This window comes from Triturus cristatus, chromosome 3_2 (genome assembly GCF_964204655.1).
Source record: "Triturus cristatus chromosome 3_2, aTriCri1.1, whole genome shotgun sequence".
NCBI classification, from domain to species: domain Eukaryota; kingdom Metazoa; phylum Chordata; class Amphibia; order Caudata; family Salamandridae; genus Triturus; species Triturus cristatus.
The window spans coordinates 789,802,270-789,821,319 of record NC_140584.1 but is presented as its reverse complement, the minus strand read 5'-3'; the positions used below and the strand labels follow the sequence as shown (position 1 = coordinate 789,821,319).

Genomic DNA, 19,050 nt, shown 5'->3' with positions numbered 1-19,050 from the left:
TTTTATTGTTTTACACAGAGTTGATTTAAAGCTTTTTTAAGACGCTGCTAAAACAACTTGGATTTGTGCAATGGCGCCCAGCTTTTATCTATTTGCAATCGCTACCGAGCTTGTACACATGCGTTGCACTGTAACGCTACTTATTGGCTGTTATAAGACGTAGGACTCAGTTGTAGAAATGTTATTGTTTTCACGGGAGGTCTACCTTTTGTTTCTATTCATTGTGTTTTTATTTTCTCTTTTAAGTGACCTGCTTTTATTCTTTTTTTAACTGTGTGTTTTTAATTCAGTGATGTTATTTTATGTAGCTTTTATGATGCATTATGTGTTTTCGAATAAAGCTTATTTGATTGATTGATTGATTGATTGATTAATGAGGTTAATGATGAAAGGTGATTAACCGGAGCACTGCTAAAGGGACTAATTAAGTAACAGTTTGTGTCCTCAGTGGAGATTTCTAGGGCACTCGAAGAAATAGATGCTATCTGGACGTTAGCAGAAGATGTTAGTTCCCCCACATCTTGGGCCCTTCCTATGCAAATGGGGCTACTCTCATAGGATATCTGCATGTCTGTGGTTCTTGGAGTATTATAATCCTCTACAGGTTTTTCTGCCTTCTCAGCTAATACAGGCTCCAACTTCTTCGTCACTCTACATATTTTTTGCCCTCACCCCCTCCATGACACCGCCTGATCGCTATTACACTTACATGTAACTTTACTAGCTCCTTTTATTTGGGGTTGATATTGAGGAAAACATGCCTAGTATATATAAGAAAAACTGTGAGTCAAAAATAGTTTTGTGACCTTAACGCTACCACTCAGTGAATACTGATACAAATCTAACTGCTGTCAAAAATGTCCAAAAGTGTCCCAATGGGTATGTGTATGCATGAGAAAGATTCCCATCACCCACGACAAGTGGCTCGCTTCATCATTTGGTTTAAGCATAGATCTATGGGTCTGCGATTACTTGGGTCAAATAAACAGGCCTGAACAGACTCTTCCTTAAGTTATTTGTAGGTCTGTGCACGGGTGCTACTGCTGTAGCTGCTCTTACATTTCCAGACCTAAACGTCGATGTCCCCTTTAGGATCAAGATCTGGTCCATTTTACCCATAAGACCGAGTGTCAATTTCAACTCTCTAACCTCAGCTTTCAACTCTATAATAAGAGGGAGATAAGTGCCTGTATCGGAGGTCAATAAAATAGCGTGTATTGGGCCAGTCACCAGTTTACTCCTAGCTTTAGCAGTGTAACAGTGCCCCACCCCCATCTTCTTCCATCAGGGGAAGAACCCGATTTTGAGTTGCTTTCATGTTTCAGTATGCTAATTCACCACTAATCCTTTGTGGGTTCCAGAGTGGCGTGCTACTCGATGAGAAGGTTCTTCGGCACCTCGTTGGGAGTAGCCAGCACTATTCTTCTCAATCCAGAACTCTGACTAACATAGCCACCACTCAAATTACTTTCATATTTCACCATAATAATTCACCACTAATCATTTATGGGTTCTGGAGTAGCTTGCTACTTGCTGAAAAAAGCATTTCAACACCTTATCAGGGGTAGCAAGCGTTCTATAAATACAAACCGTTTTCCCTCTTCTATCTCTCCACTATCTTTCTCAATCTAAATAACTGACTAACATATGCACCACTCGTATTACTTTCATATTTCACTATACTAATTCACCACTAATACTTTATGGGTTCCGGAGAAGAAAAAGATTTCTAAATCCTTTCCTCTTCTATCCCTCCACTATCCTTTTCAATCTAAATAATGGACTAAAGTGTCCACCACTCAAATTAATTTAATATTTCACTATATTGATTCACCACTAATTCTTTATGGGTTCCGGAGTAGCATGCTACTTGCCGAAAAAGCGTTTTGACGCCTCTTTGGGGTAGTAAGAACAATATAAATGCATTTACAGTACAATACAATGCTGTGGGTGAAGCTAGAGGTGGCGCTACAACCCCTGATGTTTCTAATTGCACAAATCTTGAACATTGGCTGGAGCGTGGTATCACTGTTTTATGAAAGTAACTTTTGAGCTCCCATTTTGGCTTTAGTGGTAACATCTTCCTTTTTAGCAAAGACAGCCCCTATGGTAGACTCCACCTTCTCTATTAGCTGATCTAGTTCGCTTAAGGTTTGGCTGTCAATTCGCCGAGTAGCTATACTATACTTGGCAATACCTTGTGCGGGTCAACCACCTTCAGTTTCCCCTTATTACCAAAGTAACCTTAGCACACAAAGAGGCAATTTTAATTCCTGATACTCGGACTCCATACGAATTCCCCATTAAGGTGTAACGAAATGTAAGTAAGAAATGAACCCCACCCCCTTCACCTCAACAAGAGTACACCCTGCTAAAGCCCTTGCTTAAACTTGGCCCGGTGTGTCCTCACTTCTATTTATGGCTAGATAATTTAGTTTTATATGTCTTGGCATCCAACCGCAGCACGCAATTACAAACACCCAACACCTGGTATAGTCAGTTAATATATATGTGTGACCACAACCAAGTGCCAATCAGACATAGTAAGTGCACAAGTTCAAAAACCTTGACTTGCAGGAAAGTGAGCTATTATTCTCGGTCCCCAGGGTGCCACTCTCAGTTAGAAAGTTAAATCAATAATACTGGTTAGTAGACTGCTTCCTTGGGTTCATTAAATGCACAGTCTGAGGCACAATCAGTCCCATGCGCTGTAGAACAATGACTGTAGTAGCGTCTGGGGACCCAAAGCACACCACCCGCTGGTTCACCATACGCTTCTCTTCTATAGAGTGCACCCGCGGCCCGTGCAGGTAAGAGCAGTGGGGCCTCCTAAGTGGGGGGGGGGGGGGGGGGGGGGGGGATTTTGACAGATGATGACTAGGGAAAATTAAATAATTATTTCCCCTCGTCATCGTCCGTCAAAATTCCCCCCCCACCACCCCTCAGCCAGCCCCACTGCTCTTACCTACACGGGCCGCGGCTGCTAGAGTGTGAATATCAAATCAATCCCATACGCAATGAGACAACAACCAGTGAGGGTCAAGGCACAGGTTGATAACAAAATTAGGCTTATCAACAAGGATGTCTTGTGCCAAATTCAAGTGGGGGTGGCCCTGACCTGCCTCTTCCTGGCAAGGACAAGCACAACCTTGGCCCGGGCTCGTCCTGCGCAGCAGGGAATCACAAATGTTTAAACAGGCTGCAGTGGGAACAGATCCGCAGAGTGCAAGGGGTTGTAGGAGATGGAGTCCCCAGCGACCTTTCGACATGGTGGCTTACCCCTTGCAGTCCAAGCAGCATCCAGGTAGTGTTGGCACCAAGTCCACAGTGGCCCTGTGCACGAAACAAAAGGGCACTACGCCCCCAGCTCCAGCCTATCAATCAAGCTCCAACTTCACTCGTCCCCCTGCCAAGGTTATCTCAATTTCTCCCTCTCAACCTATTCGGTAGACCTCCATCCTGCATTTTCCTTCTCTACACATAATTTTTTTTTTTTTTTTTTTTAAGCAGCCCGTGTCATTTGAAGGGCAGGTGGTCCTTTTTAGGTCTTGCCTGAGCCAGTGCGCATGCGCTGCTCTGCGAGGCATTCTAGTAAAGACTTCCATCTGGCACATCTTTTACTTGTGTATTTTTTTCCGGCCACGCATTTGATTGGCCATTTGCGTAAGGCTTCCACAGAAGAAAGCGCGCAAATGGCCAAAGTATCGGGTATGTCCCGCCTTCTCTTTAAATGTTCTCTTCCATAGCCTATGGTTCTCGGGAGCGAGCAGGGGTGCATAGGCTGCCAGCTGGCTGCTGCTGCTCGCTCCTAGAGGACTGCACTCCTCCCCTCCCACTCCATCACGCCATGCCGGGTCACATGACACTTCTGCCGCGGCTGCTGCTCGCTCCCGGTCTTGTTATAAAAGCACTTAACATACGCTCATTTGTAAACTAATGTTAGCAAAGCTAAGGCAGATAGTAAGAATCCCAGAATGCAAAGTACTCTCTGCTAAATACTCAGAACTGGGTCTAGGTATCACTCACACATGACTTGGGGCTGACAGGTAGCAGCCGCCTTCATTCATGCCCCTCTGTCGCGCCTCTCAGAGCACCGGTTACATACTTTCTCTGCACGCACTCTTGACAGAAGCCGCTCGTTACAACGTGTCTTCCTCCCATTGCCCCTCGCACTGCCGTCTCGCCTACTGGGAAGTGTGGGGATACTGAACTGCTGCCATTTTCCTCCGCTGCAACAGGGCAGATGTCTACAGTCGGGAAGCAGCAGCCCCTCACAGGACTAAATCTGGGCACCTTCCTGTCCCCAGGTCTGCGGCTGCTGCAGGGAGATTCGTGCCCACGTCACTTCCTCGGTAATCTCAAAGTGCGAAGAGTTCACAAAGAGGCACGAAGGAGGAGGCGACGGGCGGGTGAGGGGGTTCCGCTCTGCCCAGCTGGACCAGGCCACGGGCTCCGGCTAAACCACCAGTGCAAAGACGAAGCTTGGCAATGCCTAGAACAGCGTGAGCCCCCAGATAACTCACTTAACAACGAACGGTACTTAGCCTGTTTCACTCGTTCTTAGCATTTTAACATCGGTGTCAACCCGTGGGGCACCCAGGGATTAGTGTTCTCAGGGCAGCAATAAGAGTTGCTTTTCACACAGTCCCTGCATTGAAAACTAATAAATGGGTGCAGACGGTAGGCCATGCTGAAATGTGACGTTTGCGGCTCCAGATTTCGCTCTACCTTCACTGGGAATTCCGGAGAACTGCAAACAAATCTCAAAAACTCATCGCGCAGAACCTCTCCCTAAAATATAACAAAATAAGCGAATTTAAAAAACCTTCCTTAGTGCTGTATGCACAATGAATAGGAGGAGCTCTGCAGTTCAGTGTTGAATTAATGTCTTAATGAATTATCTTCAGGAAGCACGCAACCACACAAGCCAATCTGCAGATGGCGTTTTTAATTTGGCGAGGATGTGTTTTTTGTGTCTAGATGGGAGGTGATGCTAATACCCACCTCCATCAAATATTTAATTTAAAACTTTGAAGTAAACTGCGCTGCCAGGACTAAAACAAGCGACCTGCAAGTCTTTTCAGACTTCCAAAGCCTTCTCTGATCGCGTTTATCTGTTACGGTGACGGATAAATAACACGTCAAATGTACTCAGGAGAGGAGTCTCGGCAATGGCGCTGAATATCCTGTGATTCTGTGCAAATCACTTAATCCCCCCATGCCGAACTAAAAATAAGCATTGGCATAGCCAATAGTTCTTGCTGTTGGGAACTTATAAGTATTTAGTTATGCAGCAAAATATCCTTATTGCAACAACAGCAACTGTTGCATGGCTAAACACTTATAAGGTCCCAAAGGCGAGACCTATTGGCTTATCCAATGCTTGTTTAAAATATTGACATACAGAGGCGACATCAGGGGGAGCACTCAATGGTCCCCAGGCCCACTGCATATTCTCCCTGAGGTTATCTGACACAGTTCCAAAGGGGAAGCTGATTGATTGTGACAGTTACCACTTTGTGAATCAGTTATCACCCCAACTTGGGTTATATTCACTGATAAATAGTTTTGCTTCAATTGTGGTTACAAAGCAGATATGTGCTCCTATGTTATTCGCTAAAAATGGGGGGGGGGGGCATTTGACGACCCCCCTTTTTGCGATTCAGAAAAGGGTTGCATAAGTTGCTTTGTACATTTTATAAAGGTGGTTTGTGGTGGGGAAAACCCTCTGTTTTTGCTATTCACAGGCTTTTCGACAACTAAACACCTTTATAGGTCAAGTCCTCAATTTTATGCTGAGAGTTTGTTGAAGCATTTTATTAGCACCTCCACGTTTTATTTTCTGGCACCAAGAAAGACTTATTAAACTAAAGAATGACGAAAAAGGTGCTCTATTCGTTCTCTCCATAAATCTTCCTGGAAATTGTTCATAAGGACTCCTGTGAAGGGTCTCGTCCTTGTCTAATTTCCCAGTACTGCCCAAATCCATTAGCCCATTAATGCTTAGCCCAGCCCCCTGTTGTCTTTAAGGCTTGCTCCTGACTGTAATTATTTGTTAATGTGCATTTTATTTTTGACTCTGAAGCCAAATACCCCTTCTCCTATAACATAGGTCCATCACTGGTTTGTGGACTCACCCTCTTCCACATATCTGTTCCTGGTTTCCTTTTTACACTTTGAACACTGACTTCCAATCCTTTTTTCATTAGTGTATTGATGCACAGCGCACCCCCCGTCCCCCTTCTTCTGGTCGTCTTATTGCCTTTTCTTGACATTGGAAGCTGATATCTTTTTCCGCCTACTCTTACTTTTACTCGCCCTCTATTCTGCACTCTTCCATACTTCATTTAGAGAATCTACCCGGCCCAATTTTGTCCTGTCCCTTCATGTTGAGGAGGCATTGGCAATACACACTTTTAGCTCCCTCCTTCTGTCGTTTTATTTTATTTATTTTTGCTTTGGTTTGGCTATCACATGAAAATTAAACAAGCACCACATTATCCACTATTTTGAACTCCTAAGCATGCATCTTCTTATTTGAGCATAATGATTTTCTGTGTTTTTTAACCATGCAGAGCAGTTGAGGCCTAAACTATTTTTTTTTTTACTGCTTTCAAAGGTCCATGAACAGGAGTTTGAGAAAATGAAGATGGAAGAGAGAATTGTGTTCCTCAAATCCCACATCTTTGCCCAGGATACTATTCAGATTCCAGACTTGAAACCTTCTGAGCAACACCTAGAACTATAATAAAGTTTTGGTTGTGGGATTCTCTGCCTTACCTCATCTGGAAGCTCGAGAGCTGGTGTGGACACTGAAGAGATGCCCAAGTCATGGTTTACCGCCCATCCCTGCTGGCGTTTTCGCGCAAGAAACATACATTTTCTTGATACCCTTATAGCCAGAGATAACATTACATCACTTTAATGTTCAAATTTATCTTGAAGGAACCTGTTTTGTTTTCTGTGGGTACTCTCGTTGTCAGTGAAGGTTCACTCTGAAACCCAACAATTAAGAAGTACTTTGTCTACAACTGTAGAATATTTTTTATTGGTTTTGTTCTTGATTTTGCTTTCTGTTCATGCAGATAACATAACAGCTGTTCCATACATGCATGCATATATTGCCAATGCAATTTTTGTATAATATCGCAGTTGTTGGAACATATTTGCTGTGTAAGAAACGTCACCACCACCACCCCTTCCCAGCCCCAACAAGTGTGTGCTGCTTAACTGTTTTAACTCTTGTCCTCGCCCACTCCAATATGCCCCCTCAATGACGCGCACTCTATGGCTCGCCACCCCATTCCAGACCCCAGGACTGAAGAATGTATGGCCCAGAATTCAACAGATTATCCAGCTTGCTTTGAGTATTAGTTAATAAAAGCTGTCACGGACTGTGGTCCAGATGCCCCCCTGGTCATCTCGTTTGTCGCTCCCCTACCCCGGTATCTCTAGTTCCAAAGGCCGTGAGTACTTCCAGCCATAGGGCCTCTATGGGCTCCCTACAGAGTCACCGCTTTTCCTCCTTCCGGAGCACCGCCCCTTCTGCTGTGGCCCAGTTCCCAATAGCACTCTTCCACCTGCCGTCTCCAGACCTCCAACCTAATGCTATGACCCTTTGGGCTACTGCAAGGGCCCGATCTAAGAATCTGTTGCCCACTTTATTTTCTGATCTTCACAGATATTATCCCTGCAGGCAAATTTCTTTTGTGAGTATACCTTGGCTGCTGAGTGTGCGCTCTATATCCTCTGCCACTCTAGCATAAAACTGTCTGTCTTCAGATGCAGACAGATAATCTTTCTGCAATGTTGACTGATATAATTATGAAAATGTTGATTCGCTCATACAGTGCGTTTTCATTTGAATTGTCTCTGCAAATGTATTTAACTGTATAAAGACTGTTCCAGCACGAATAAACTCGCTCCGTTTTTGGATGAATGTGAGGAAACTGTATTTCTTTTGTGTTAGGTATTGACCCGCAGGTAGATTCCCAACATCATATTTCTTTTAGAATTTCCAGTACCTTTTTAATGAATCATATAATGAAACCTTATCAGTCACCCAACCATGGTTACACAAGAAGTACTTTTTCCCCATAATCATGTTTTAGGACTCTGTCTCCCTCACAGCGATCATAACATAGTAATGTGGATATGTTTATGGAGGCATGAAGGTTTTTAAGAAGTAAATAGAAAAGTTCTCTCTTCACTGCGGGATGAAATAAAAAATAAAAGCTTTATTTGCCTTGAAGGAGCTTCCACCACACCCAAATCCACACATGTACAAAGGATGGTCAAAGGCTATTTAAATTATTGATCTTGCCTCCTTTGCTAGCTTGGCCGGGCTCAGTCTTTACTGTGCGTTGTGTATGGGGAACACAAAAAACAAGCGCATTGTAAACGAGTTAGTGGCTTACTATTCAGATATGTGTGAAACTGTACGTAGTATAACTATAAGATCACAAATGATACCATACAAGCATCTAGGATCATAATTAAATTAACCGTTCATTGGGGGTTAGAAGCAGCATCTTTTTAACATGGTTTACTGTATAGGTCCATAAAACTATGGCTGTTAAGAAAACAGAACAGGTTAAAAAATATTTTTTAGGGTCTACACTGCAGTACAGGATTTAAGTGTCAGCCTGAACATCATTTGAAGCAGGTCAGCTTTCTTTAGAGGTTTAGATCTGCATAACTTCATCTTGGCCTGAAACTGCTCTGTCATTTTTTCGGAACTTTGAAAAAGTTTGGATTGTTTTTCGTAAAGTTTATTCAAAAAAAGCTTTAAAACATCAGCGGATCATGGATTTTTTTCCTGTGCCCTGTTGGCTAATGCAATCCGCAGAACACTTGAGCCCAGAATACTTAATGTGTGACGTGTTTTGGATATGGGCATAACTTCTGATTGGGGAATATTTCATTTCTAGCCTAAAACCTCATTAGATGTTTGCAGTGAAGGGCATTTCACGAAAGAGATTTAAGGGTCTAAAAGGAGTAAGAATAAATCACAACCAAAAACCATCACTTGATATGTCTTTTCTAAGCTTAACCTTGAATGACTCATGCATGCCTAAAGCAAGCTGGTGACAGTGCACCACAGGCCTCATTTGCAGCCGTGAGAGGTGAAAATTGCAAAAAATGTCACCCATTCCCCAGCGCTATGCAAAGGGTCCAGAGTGAACAAAGTCGAGGATTGAAAGTTTGGCTTAGGAAATGTTGCTTCGTGCAAAAGAAAAACGTGATTAGGACGCAGCAGGTGAAACCGCCAGCTTGGCTTGAGTGATAAAGGTATAACAGTCTTTAACTTAAAGAATGGTCTGTGCTGGATTACAATTTAACATCTGCCGATTTCTTTGGTGGTGACGCAGAGTGGTGATGTCATCGCGAAAATAAAACACTGAAGTCGGGCATTAGAGTCGAGTTTCTGTGTTTATTTTCTTTGTTTAGGTTTTTGGGAATTGCTGCACACAACTTGGGTTTGTTTGTGACCGCTTTGGTGAATACACTGAAATAAGAAGAGATCGAAGGCACGAGGTTTCGAGTTAGTTGATAAAAGCGTGGCTCCTTGGGTGTGAGTAAAAAAAAAAAAAAGCCAAATTGCAAATGCCTTGTAATTGTTCTTGGGGGCAAGTGTTGCATCTGACCAGCAGGGGAGGAAGATAGCATTTGAGGTTCACTCGATGGAACAGCCAGTTTACAACATGGATGTAATAAATGGAGTTTTTTTAGAGAACCTTTAAGTATCAGTAAGACATTTTTGAACTATAGATGTGCAGTGGAGTATTCTACACATTCTGCGCAAAGGGAGCTTCTGACCAAATGTATTGTATCCGGTCTACGGTATAGTCAATTATGATTATGCTGACTGTTGGACCTGGCATTTCTTGGCGTGATTACCCCTGACTTTTTGCCTCTACCTCCTCTATTTTTGATGCTGTGGTGGATTGAATGTTGTCAACTTAGATGCTTTGGCCACTTTGCCACTGCTGATCTGTGTCAAAGTGCTCCCTGTATAAAGTTTAATGGTAATTGGTTGTCCATAATTGGTATATATGTTTTACTAGTAAGGTCCCAAGTAAAGTGCACTATGTGTGCCAGGGCTGGTAACACAAATGCTACTAGTGAGCCTGCAGTACTAATTAGTAGCCTTACAGAGGGAACTCAGGCCTGCCACTGCAGTGCCTGCGTGCAGTTTATTAAACTGCCTTGTTGTCGTGACAAGGGCATCCACTTGCTAGGCCTTAAACCCTTCCCTTTTCAGACACCCCTATGGTAGGCCCACGGTACCACCCCTGGGCAGGGTGCAGTGTATGTGGAAGGTAGGCCATGTACTGAGGTGTGTACCATGTCCTGACAGTGAGATACTCTCCATTTCGTTTTTCACTGTTGAAAGGCCATCTTGCCCATAGAATAGAATGGGGGAGGCTGTGTAATATGTTTCCAGCCTATCTTCCCATAGGCTTAAGATGGAGAGGTGAAGTTTAGTGTGCCTGAACTCACAATTTAATAACATCTTTTTGTGAAGGTGGTTTTTGCATTGTGTGTTTAGAAACCCCACTTTTAGAAGAGTCTGTTTTTTGTGTTCTAAACATTCTGTGTGTCTCTGCCTAGCTGTGGATTGACTGTCTGAATTTGAATGTGATAGGATCCGGGGAATGTCTTGACCCAGGGGAGGAGGTGAGACAGCAACAGGCTGACCTGCATCTGGAGTGTAGAGGGGAGGAGTAGCCCCTGGAGGTGAAGAGCCCTGGGCTGCTGCCATAAAACAATGGCTCCATCTCCTGCTGAGAGATTGAGAATCCAGACCCCCACTATCAAAGGAAGAAGGTGTCACTGGCAGGGAGACACCCAGAACTGGTTTGGACAGGGGTCAGTGCCCCCCTAAACCCAAAGACTTCACAGACATTTAGGGGTATAACTACTTGAGATGAAACCCCTGAACGTTGGACTGATCAAGACTGAAAAGGATTGAAACTACTTCGTGGTCAAGCGGTACCTCTGCCAAGGAAGAAACAGCTGAAGAGACTGAAGGAAAGGACTGGCCTTTGCTGTGTGTTCTGGGGCTGGCCTGCAGTTTGCTGATTTAACCAAGGAGAGGCTAAGGGACTTTGCTGTGTGCTGTGTCCCCCTGCTTGAAAGGACATTGCTGTGTCCTGAAGTAACTTGTCCCCACAGGACCGAGCAGAGCTGAATTCCTGTTGTGGAAAATCAGGAACATAAAAGTTTCCAGGAGAGTCTCAGCGATGCTGTGTGCGTGTGCTTTTTACAGCCTGAGACCTTCGTAAGACCTGCCCCGTGATCGTGTGCATCCGGAGTCCAAATGAGTCTCAGCGACGTTGTGTGCGTGTGCTTTGTGCAGCCTGAGACCTTTGTGAGGATTTTCCTGTAATCGTGTGCACCCGGAATCCAAGTGAGTCTCAGCGATGCTGTGTGTGTGTGCTTCATGCAGCCTGTGACCTTCGTGAGGATTGCCCTGTGATCGTGTACACCTGAAGCTCAAGTGAGTCTCAGTGACGGTTATTGTCTGTGCTTTGTACAGCCTGAGACTTTCGTGAGGATTGCCCTGTGATCGTGGGCACCCGGAGCTTAAGTGAGTCTCAGCGACGCTGTGTGCGTGTGCCCTGTTGCAGCCTGAGACCTTCGTCATTGCCATCGGCGCAGACCGGCATCCCCAGAGGAGCTGTGCCGCCGGCCCGAGCCTGCCTTTGCCAAGAAGGGACCTCAAACCAACCCCGTGGGGGGGTGCCGTGTTCCACTGCCCAAGATCAACGAAGTTGCATCGGAGGCCCAAGCCAAGAAGAGAGTGAGATCGTACCCCCAGGTGATGCTCAGCGAGCGAGCGTGCGTGTCGCGCCTGGGGCGGGGTGCGGGCTACAAGAGAAATGCATCGCGGCCTTTCCCCAACTTGCAGCGCGAGCCTCCGCTGAGGTCCGTATTGTGGCCCATACTTACCGAGGAGTGACCGTACCGGGGCCGGACTCACTTGAGCTTCAGGTGTACACGATCACAGGGCAATCCTCACGAAGGTCACAGGCTGCACGAAGCACATACACACAGCATCGCTGAGACTCACTTGGATTCCGGGTGCACACGATTACAGGAAAATCCTCACAAAGGTCTCAGGCTGCACAAAGCACACGCACACAACGTCGCTGAGACTCATTTGGACTCCGGATGCACACGATCACGGGGCAGGTCTTACGAAGGTCTTGAACGTGTATTTTTAAATTCACTCACAGTGATTGGTGTACATCACTAGTTTAGCGCAGACCACGACACAACCACATATTGTGTTTAGATTTTTGGTTCTATTTTTTAGCAACCTTTAAGCCACACATCATGTCTCAGAGGAGTCATGTAGCCAGTTAGGTTGCAGAATTGGAGTTCAACATTGAATTCTGCAGAGCTTTGGACTGTCCCATGAAAAGTAGCGACAAGGAGGAGCTGCAAGAGACCTTGAGAGCCTGGTGGGAAGCCAAAGAGGCTCAGGAGACAGGTGATGTTGAGGTGTATGAGGATGACCCCGGGAATGGATTTGGTCCACAGGATTTTCCAGTGGAAGGACCAGCCTCGGGGGCTGGTAGTAACCATTCAGGGAGGAGTTTTTCCCCAGAGGAGCTGGAGGAAAACCAAAGGGTCCGAGAGCATGAGTTGGAGGTTTTAAAACTTAAAGCTAAAGCAGAAGAGAAGACGCTGCTCATTGAAAGTGAAAAGCGAGCAGAGGAGAGCAGGAACGCTCTCGCCTTGGAAGAGAAGAAGATTCTTTTAGCTCATGAGTTAAGCATGAGGGAACTGGACATGAAGGTTAAACAGGCGGAGCCCAGTTCGAATGGTGGCAGCACACAACCAGTGCCAGCGGGTAAGGTGTACTTTCCCAAAGTCTTAGTGCGAGATTACCAAAGGGGTGATGATATTTATGCGTGGTTCACAGCATATGAGATCGCACTGAGGATGAATGAGGTGCCTGAGAAGCATTGGGGGGGGCGAGCCTATGGAAACACTTCAAGACTTCTGGGAGGATGTTTTTACCCCCTTTAGTGAGGGTGGGAATCCTGACCTACGCCGATATGAAGGAGGCTTTATGTTTCCGGTGTGAGCTCACTCCTGAACAGTACAGGCAGAAATTCAGGAACTTCAAGAAACTGGAATCCAGTACTTGGGTTGAGTGTGTGAATGTGTACATGCGTGCACTGGATGGTTGGATGAAGGGCAGCAAGGTAACTGATTTTAAGGGCTTATGCGATTTAATTAGTTGTGTTCCAGAGCTGTGCCAACATCTTTTGGACAGTAAGCTGACTGATCCCGGTAAGTTTGTGAAGAGGCGGACCTCTGGACCAGCACCAGGGTCCACAAGGGGATTGGAGGTACCACTACCAAAGGTGTACAGGGTCCCCGCATAAGGTGGGGGAGGAGAAGGGTAACTACAAGGGCCCCAAAATAGTTCCCGGGTAAAAGGGTCCCAGTCCCCCAAGGCTAAGAGGTCCTGGCCCCATAAGGTCAAGTGGGACAACAGAGGTTCTCGAACTTGTTATTTCTGTAAAGAAGTGGGTCATATTGCCCCTAAATGCCCCAAGAAGTCACCAGCCCCACTGGTGCTCCAACACCGGGTTTAGTGTGTGTAGCGTTGGGGGAGGAATTGAGTCCTTGGAATGGGGAGGAGCAAGCAGTTATGACCCTGGTCTGATTAGGAGATCGAGAGATGGTCCAGGAAGTCTCTCTGCCTGAGAATACTAAGAAGTACAGGCAGTGGGTGACCATCAATGGAAGGAGTGTGGAGCCTCTGAGAGACACAGGAGCAGTTTGACATCTGTCAGGTGTCAGTGGGTGTCTGAGGAGCAGGTAATTCCCAATGTACTTCACCCTGTAGTTGCAGCAGACAACTCTGTGCGCCTCTGCAAGGTAGCGCTGGTTCCCTTTGAGTGGGGGGGGAGGGGTCTCAGGTTCCTTGAAGGTCGTTGTAAGTCTGTTCATGCCTGTAGACTGTCTGCTGGGGAATGACCTGGAGAGTTCCCCCCGGAAGGAGGTGGGGCGCCAGGCGCATTTGGTGATGTTGGGTCTGCCTGAGTGGGCTTGTGTGACCACTCAGTCTAAGGCAGCCAGTAGAGGCGTTCAAGAGGACCTGGAGCCTGAAACAGTGGCCCAGGTGCCTGCCTTAACGAAAAGAGGCAGGGGGCGTAGGAAACCGGCCCCCAAAGTTCCCATGGTCCAGGAGGTGGCAAACCTTGAGGGGGATGCCCTGGAGCCTACGGGGGAGCAAGTAGCTGAACTGGGGGACCTACCTGAGCTGACCGAATGGCAGCAGGAGGGAGGGCCCTCCAGTGAGGAATTCTGTGAGGAGCAGAAAAAGTGCCCTTCTCTTGTAGGTTTGCGTCAACAGGCAGCAAACCAGGCAGCAGGTGATCCGTCCGGGTCACACTTGATTTACTGGGAGAATGATCTACTTTATAGTGAGCCTAAGGTTGCTGAGCCTGGGTCAACCCGTGCGCTGGTGGTACCCCAGCGCTTCAGAGCCTTCCTACTGGGGTTGGCTCATGATGTACCTTTAGCAGAACATTTAGGGCAGGACAAGACCTTTGAGAGGCTTGTCACCCACTTCTACTTGCCTCAAATGCACAAGAGTTCTGATACTCAATGCAGGACCTGTCAGACTTGCCAGGTAAGTGGTAAGATTGTAAGGAAGCACAAGGCTCCCATCCAACCTTTCCCTGTAGTCCGCACCCCCTTTGAAATGGTGGGCATTGATATTGTGGGGGCTCTGGATCCCAAGACAGCCATGGGCAACAGGTTCATCCTGGTCTTGGTGGACCATGCCACCCGGTACCCGGAAGCCATCCCTCTCCGGACGGTGACAGCCCCCGCGGTGAGCCATGCGCTGATGAGGATTTTCTCCTGCATGGGATTCCCCAGAGAGGTGGTGTCCGACCGGGGTACTAATTTTGTTTCGAGGTATATGAAATCTCTGTGGAAGGAGTGCTGTGTAACCTACAAGTTTTGCTTTTCATTTATCTATTATGTATTAGCTACACATTTTCAGAGCATATAATTGACATGCATTTTTTAAACTTCATAGATACCCCTGACGAAGGTCCAGGAGGACCGAAATGCATTGGGTGAAATTGTTGTGATAGAGGAACTAAGTTGCAGATTGTGCCTATGAATAGGCCCGGATGGGCAATTCTTGAGCAGTAAAACGCATAAAATAAATGTAAGTATGCATCTTTGACGTGACGAATAAGAATTGGATTACTTTTGGAATAAAATGGATGAACATTGAACTATCAGATGAATATGTGGATTATTTGAAACACAAATGTGAATGCAGCTGTGCAACTCTTTGACTTGCAAACTCGCTAGTCACTTTCCGATGTTGATTTTTCCTATGCGCAAAAGGGACGGAGCGCATATAGAGTGCATGCACGCTAAAAACTATTAAATATGGACTAACAATGATGAATCTAAAGGAAAGGTGTGCTCCAGGCTCACACACATTGCATATTTTCGTAGCCGTTCCAACCCTGTTCAGCACCCTGATGAGACAAGGCATATATGAACATGTAAATGAAGAGGTCACGTCAAAGTTTCCAAAAACTGTCACCATTGAAATACGTATTAATTACATGCTAGAAGATCGTGTGGAAATCAGTACGATCTTGGACTTATTTTTTTGACTTTTTGTTTAAAGTTGTTTGTTTGTTGAAAAAAAATCACGTAATGTTCGGCCCACTTGGGTAAAGGGAAGGTTGAGGGTGGGTACACTGGGAGTTAGGTGGGTGGGGTTTAAATCACGTGCTACACAAGGCTCACAGGTGGGTAATCAGACGCGCAGTTTAAAGTAGGAGCGCGGGAAGTTTCATAGGAAACTGGCCCTAAAGGAGGAGCGAGGTGTTCATGCTGCTAAAAGACTCGATTTGACAAATACAGGTATGATTATGAGAGAGGCTTTGCCATTGGGACAGAGAATAGAAAAGAGGGGTTAGCGCATTAACATTCAGCAGAGTTTGAATTAGAGGGTGAGATAAGTTATTGCTAGTGAAGATCACGGCATATTTCACATTTAATAAAAGCACTGATTTGTTTCCATTAAAGGGTACGTCATTGGTGGGAGACATCAGGATTTGGTACAAAAGTTAGATGGCAATGTATTGATTTAACGGGGGCACAGTTTGTTTGCAATTAATAGAATTTGTTTTTCATTTATCTATTATGTATTAGCTACACATTTTCAGAGCATATAATTGACATACATTTTTTAAACTTCATAGATACCCCTGACGAAGGTCCAGGAGGACCGAAATGCATTGGGTGAAATTGTTGTGATAGAGGAACTAAGTTGCAGATTGTGCCTATGAATAGGCCCGGATGGGCAATTCTTGAGCAGTAAAACGCATAAAATAAATGTAACTATGCATCTTTGACGTGACGAATAAGAATTGGATTACTTTTGGAATAAAATGGATGAACCTTGAACTATCAGATGAATATGTGGATTATTTGAAACACAAATGTGAATGCAGCTGTGCAACTCTTTGACTTGCAAACTCGCTAGTCACTTTCCGATGTTGATTTTTCCTATGCGCAAAAGGGACGGAGCGCATATAGAGTGCATGCACGCTAAAAACTATTAAATATGGACTAACAATGATGAATTTAAAGGAAAGGTGTGCTCCAGGCTCACACACATTGCATAACCTACAAGTTCACCACGCCTTACCACCCCCAGGGTAACGGTCTGGTTGAGAGATTTAACCAGACCCTGAGGGCATGATTATGGGTCTTGAGGAACCCATGAGACGTAAGTGGGACGTCTTCTTACCATGCCTGCTGTTTGCCTACCGAGAGGTGCCACAGAAGTCCTTAGGGTTCAGTCCCTTTGAGCTCCTGTATGGGCACCCTGTAAGAGGACCCTTGAGTTTGGTGAAGGAGGAATGGGAGAAGGCTCCGAGTAACCCCCCCCCCCCCCCCCCCCCCTTCCCCCCCGGATGTATATAGCTACATGCTGGCCTTCAGGAACCAAACTAGGTGTTTCAGGCAACTCGCTCAGGCGGATCTGGAAGCCAGCCAAGAAGAAATGAAACGGTGGTATGACCAGAATGCCACTCCACTCTGGTTGAGTTTCAACCTGGGCACAAACTGTGGGTGATGGCACCAGTGGATCCTTGCACGCTCCAGGACAAGTGAACTGGGCCTTATGAGGTGGTGGAGCGCAGGAGCGAAGTGACCTACCTAGTTGACTTAGTCTCCTAGGAACACTTTGAGGGTCCTCCATTTGAACCGCCTCAAACCACACTTTGAGATATCTGATGTGACCATGCCCTTGACTACCTCTTCCTGACCTCCTGTCAGACAAGGAGAAGGATGGGTCAGTGGATGGGATGAACCTCTCGCCTACCCTGACCCCGGAACTGCAGAGGGACTGTCGCCAGGTATTGTGTCAGTTCGCCTCCCTGTTCTTCCTGACCCCAGGAGTCACCCATTGGTGCGTCCATGATGTGGACACTGGAGCCAGCCTGCCTGTAAAACAAAAACTTTACAGGGTAGCTGATAAGGTCAGGGCCAGCATCAAGGAAGAGGTTTCCAAGATGCTGGCGCTAGGGGTGATTGAGCCATCCAGTAGCCCATGGGCTAGCCCAGGGGTCCATGTGCCAATAGCTGCTACGCCTGGTGCCATCCCAGAACTCCGGTTCTGTGTGGATTACCGTGGGCTCAATGCGGTCACCAAGACTGACGCTTACCCCATCCCCAGAGCTGATGAGCTTGTGGATCGGCTGGGAGCTGCCCGGTACCTCAGTACATTTGACTTGACATCTGTGTACTGGCAGATTGCCTTGACTGAGGGGGCGAAAGAGAGGTAAGTGTTCTCAATGCCAGAGGGGCACTATCAGTTCAGAGTTATGCCCTTTGGGTTGAAGAACGCCCCTGCCACCTTCTAGAGACTGGTTAACCAGGTGCTGAGTGGGCAGGAGGAATTCAGCGCCGCCTACCTGGATGACATTGCTGTGTTCAGCTCCGGTTGGGAGGAACATTTGCGACACCTCTGTGAAGTGTTGAAGGCCTTGCAGAGGGCAGGCCTAACTATCAAGGCAAGTAAGTGCCTGATCGGGCAGGGTTCTGTGGTGTACTTAGGACACCTGGTAGAGAGCGGCCAGGTGACGCCCCTACAGACTAAAATGTATACCATCCTGGCTTGGGAACACCCCAAGACCCAGACGGGAGTGAGTTCCTTTTTAGGACTCACTGGGTATTGCAGATGGTTTGTGAAGGGGTATGGCACCATTGTTGCCGACTTGACAGAACTGACGTCAAAGAAACAGACCAACAAGGTGATCTGGACTGATGCTTGCCAGACTGCTTTTGATGCCCTGAAAATGGCCATGTGCACGGCACCCGTGCTCAAGGCGCCTGATTTCTTCAAAGAGTTTGTGGCGCAGACAGATGCTTCAGAGCATGGTGTGGGAGCAGTACTGTCACAATTGAACGACGAGGGCTTGGTCTAACCCGTAGCTTTCGTTAGCAGGAGGCTACTTCCCAGGGAACGGAGGTGGAGTGCAATTGAAAGGGAAGCTTTTGGTGTGGTCTGGGCGCTGAAGAAGCTGAGGCCTTACTTGTTTGGGACTCACTTTCTGGTTCAGACAGACCACAGGCCCCTCAGATATGTGATGCAGATGAGGGGTGAGAACCCAAAACTGTTGAGGTGGTCCATCTCCCTACAGGGAATGGACTTCACGGTGGAACACTGACCTGGAACAGAACACGCCAATGCTGATGGTCTGTCCAGATTTTTCCACCTTAGTGATGAGAACTCCCATGAGGGTGGGTAGTTCCCCTCCACTTTACGGCTGGAGGGGACACGTGTTATACCTGGCTTTTCTTGGCGTGATACCCCAGACTTTTTGCCTCTACCTCCTCTATTTTTGATGCTGTGGTGGATTGCGTGTTGTCAACTTAGATGCTTTGGGCACTTTGCCACTGCTGATCAGTGTCAAAGTGCAAGTGCTCCCTGTATAAAGTGTAATGGTAATTGATTGTCCATAATTGGTATATTTGTTT

General features: G+C 46.4%; 1 protein-coding gene across 3 annotated transcripts in view; it reads left to right on the top strand.

Moving 5' to 3' along the window:
• Positions 1-7,939, top strand: part of FASTKD2 (FAST kinase domains 2) — a 307,901-nt gene extending 299,962 nt beyond the window's left edge. For all 3 annotated transcript variants that reach the window (XM_085648896.1, XM_085648894.1, XM_085648895.1), the window contains one exon: positions 6,620-7,939. In XM_085648896.1, the coding sequence (XP_085505022.1) occupies positions 6,620-6,748 (129 nt within the window). In that variant the 3' untranslated portion in view covers positions 6,749-7,939. The remainder of the gene's footprint in view (positions 1-6,619) is intronic.
• Positions 7,940-19,050: the final 11,111 nt, after the last annotated feature.